General features: G+C 72.8%; 1 protein-coding gene across 1 annotated transcript; it reads right to left on the bottom strand.

The window, feature by feature from the left end:
• On the bottom strand, positions 424 to 1007 carry C25H1orf194 (chromosome 25 C1orf194 homolog). The gene is made up of 3 exons (XM_021377302.1): positions 900 to 1007; positions 737 to 831; positions 424 to 520 (listed from the first exon to the last, which is right to left on the bottom strand). The coding sequence occupies exons 1-3, from the start codon at positions 986 to 988 to the stop codon at positions 450 to 452; spliced, it is 255 nt and encodes an 84-aa protein (XP_021232977.1). The 5' UTR covers positions 989 to 1007; the 3' UTR covers positions 424 to 449.

Genomic DNA, 1013 nt, shown 5'->3' on the forward strand with positions numbered 1-1013 from the left:
GGGGGGGGAGCACCGCGGTCCTCCATCCGGCAGGGGGCGCTGTGCGGTGGGGCGGGGCCGCGGCGCTCTTCCCAGCGTGCCCCGCGCGGAGGAGGCTATAAAAGGGCGCGACGCGGCGGAACCAGCGGAGAGTGGCGGCTGCGCTGTGCGTGTGCGAGAGCGCGGTGTGTGCGCGGTGTGTGCGTGTTTGTGCGGGTGCGATGTGAGCGCCTGCCGCCCTCTCCCTACACATTGATCTTATTCGATCGGCCCCGGCCGAGATGAGAAGAACGGAGCCGCGAAGCCGCGGGCGCTGTGCGGCGGGCGGGCGGGATGAGTCGATCAGATAGGCGAGGCCTGGCCCCGGCCGGCCCCTGAGCGCAGGCGATTCTGATCCGCCCGCCGCCCCAACACCCCCCCTCTCCCCGCGGCATTGAGCCCGGCTCCGCTCCGTGCTTTATTGCGGGGTCCTACGAGCAGAAGAAGCCGCCGTTTTTCTTCCGGGAGTAGCCGCCGTTGGTGGCAGCGCTGTGCGGGCACTCTGCGGGGGGAAGGGAGGGGGGGAAGCGGCTCAGCGTGGTGCGGGCAGAGCCCCCCCCCAATCACTGCCATGTCCCCGTACCCCGCTTTTGCCGCTGGCTGCCCCTCCCCCCTCCCCGTGACAGGCAGTCGTGCTCCCCCCCGGTGTCCCGGTGTCCCGGTGTCCCGGTGTCCCGGTGTCCCGGTGTCCCGGTGTCCCGGTGTCCCGGTGCCGTACCGATCCGTCCCTGGATCCGATGCACCGATTCCTTCCTGGGGCTCACCCAGCTCCGCGGCCACGGCTCCGGGGGCCGCTGGGGTTGCGGGGGGGCCCTGCACGGAGATAAAGGCTCAACCGCCGTAACGGGAACGGGCAGGGGAGCAACGCGCCGCGCACTCACTGGTGATCGCGGCTGCACCGCGCGGCCGCGGCGTGGAGACGGCTCCAGGGCCGGGGGGGGCCCGGCGGGGTCGCGCCGCCGCCTGCCATGACGGGTCCGGTGCTGCCACCGTTG

Source organism: Numida meleagris, chromosome 25 (genome assembly GCF_002078875.1).
Source record: "Numida meleagris isolate 19003 breed g44 Domestic line chromosome 25, NumMel1.0, whole genome shotgun sequence".
NCBI lineage: Eukaryota > Metazoa > Chordata > Aves > Galliformes > Numididae > Numida > Numida meleagris.

Bases quoted from the DNA above. Each gene is read 5' to 3' on its own strand.
- C25H1orf194 (XM_021377302.1), bottom strand. From the start codon at position 988: ATGGCAGGCGGCGGCGCGACCCCGCCGGGCCCCCCCCGGCCCTGGAGC. The intron at 832-899 runs GTGAGTGCGCGG...ATCTCCGTGCAG, and splicing joins CGGTGCAGCCGCGATCACCA to GGCCCCCCCGCAACCCCAGC. The intron at 521-736 runs GTACGGCACCGG...TTCCCCCCGCAG, and splicing joins TCGGATCCAGGGACGGATCG to AGTGCCCGCACAGCGCTGCC.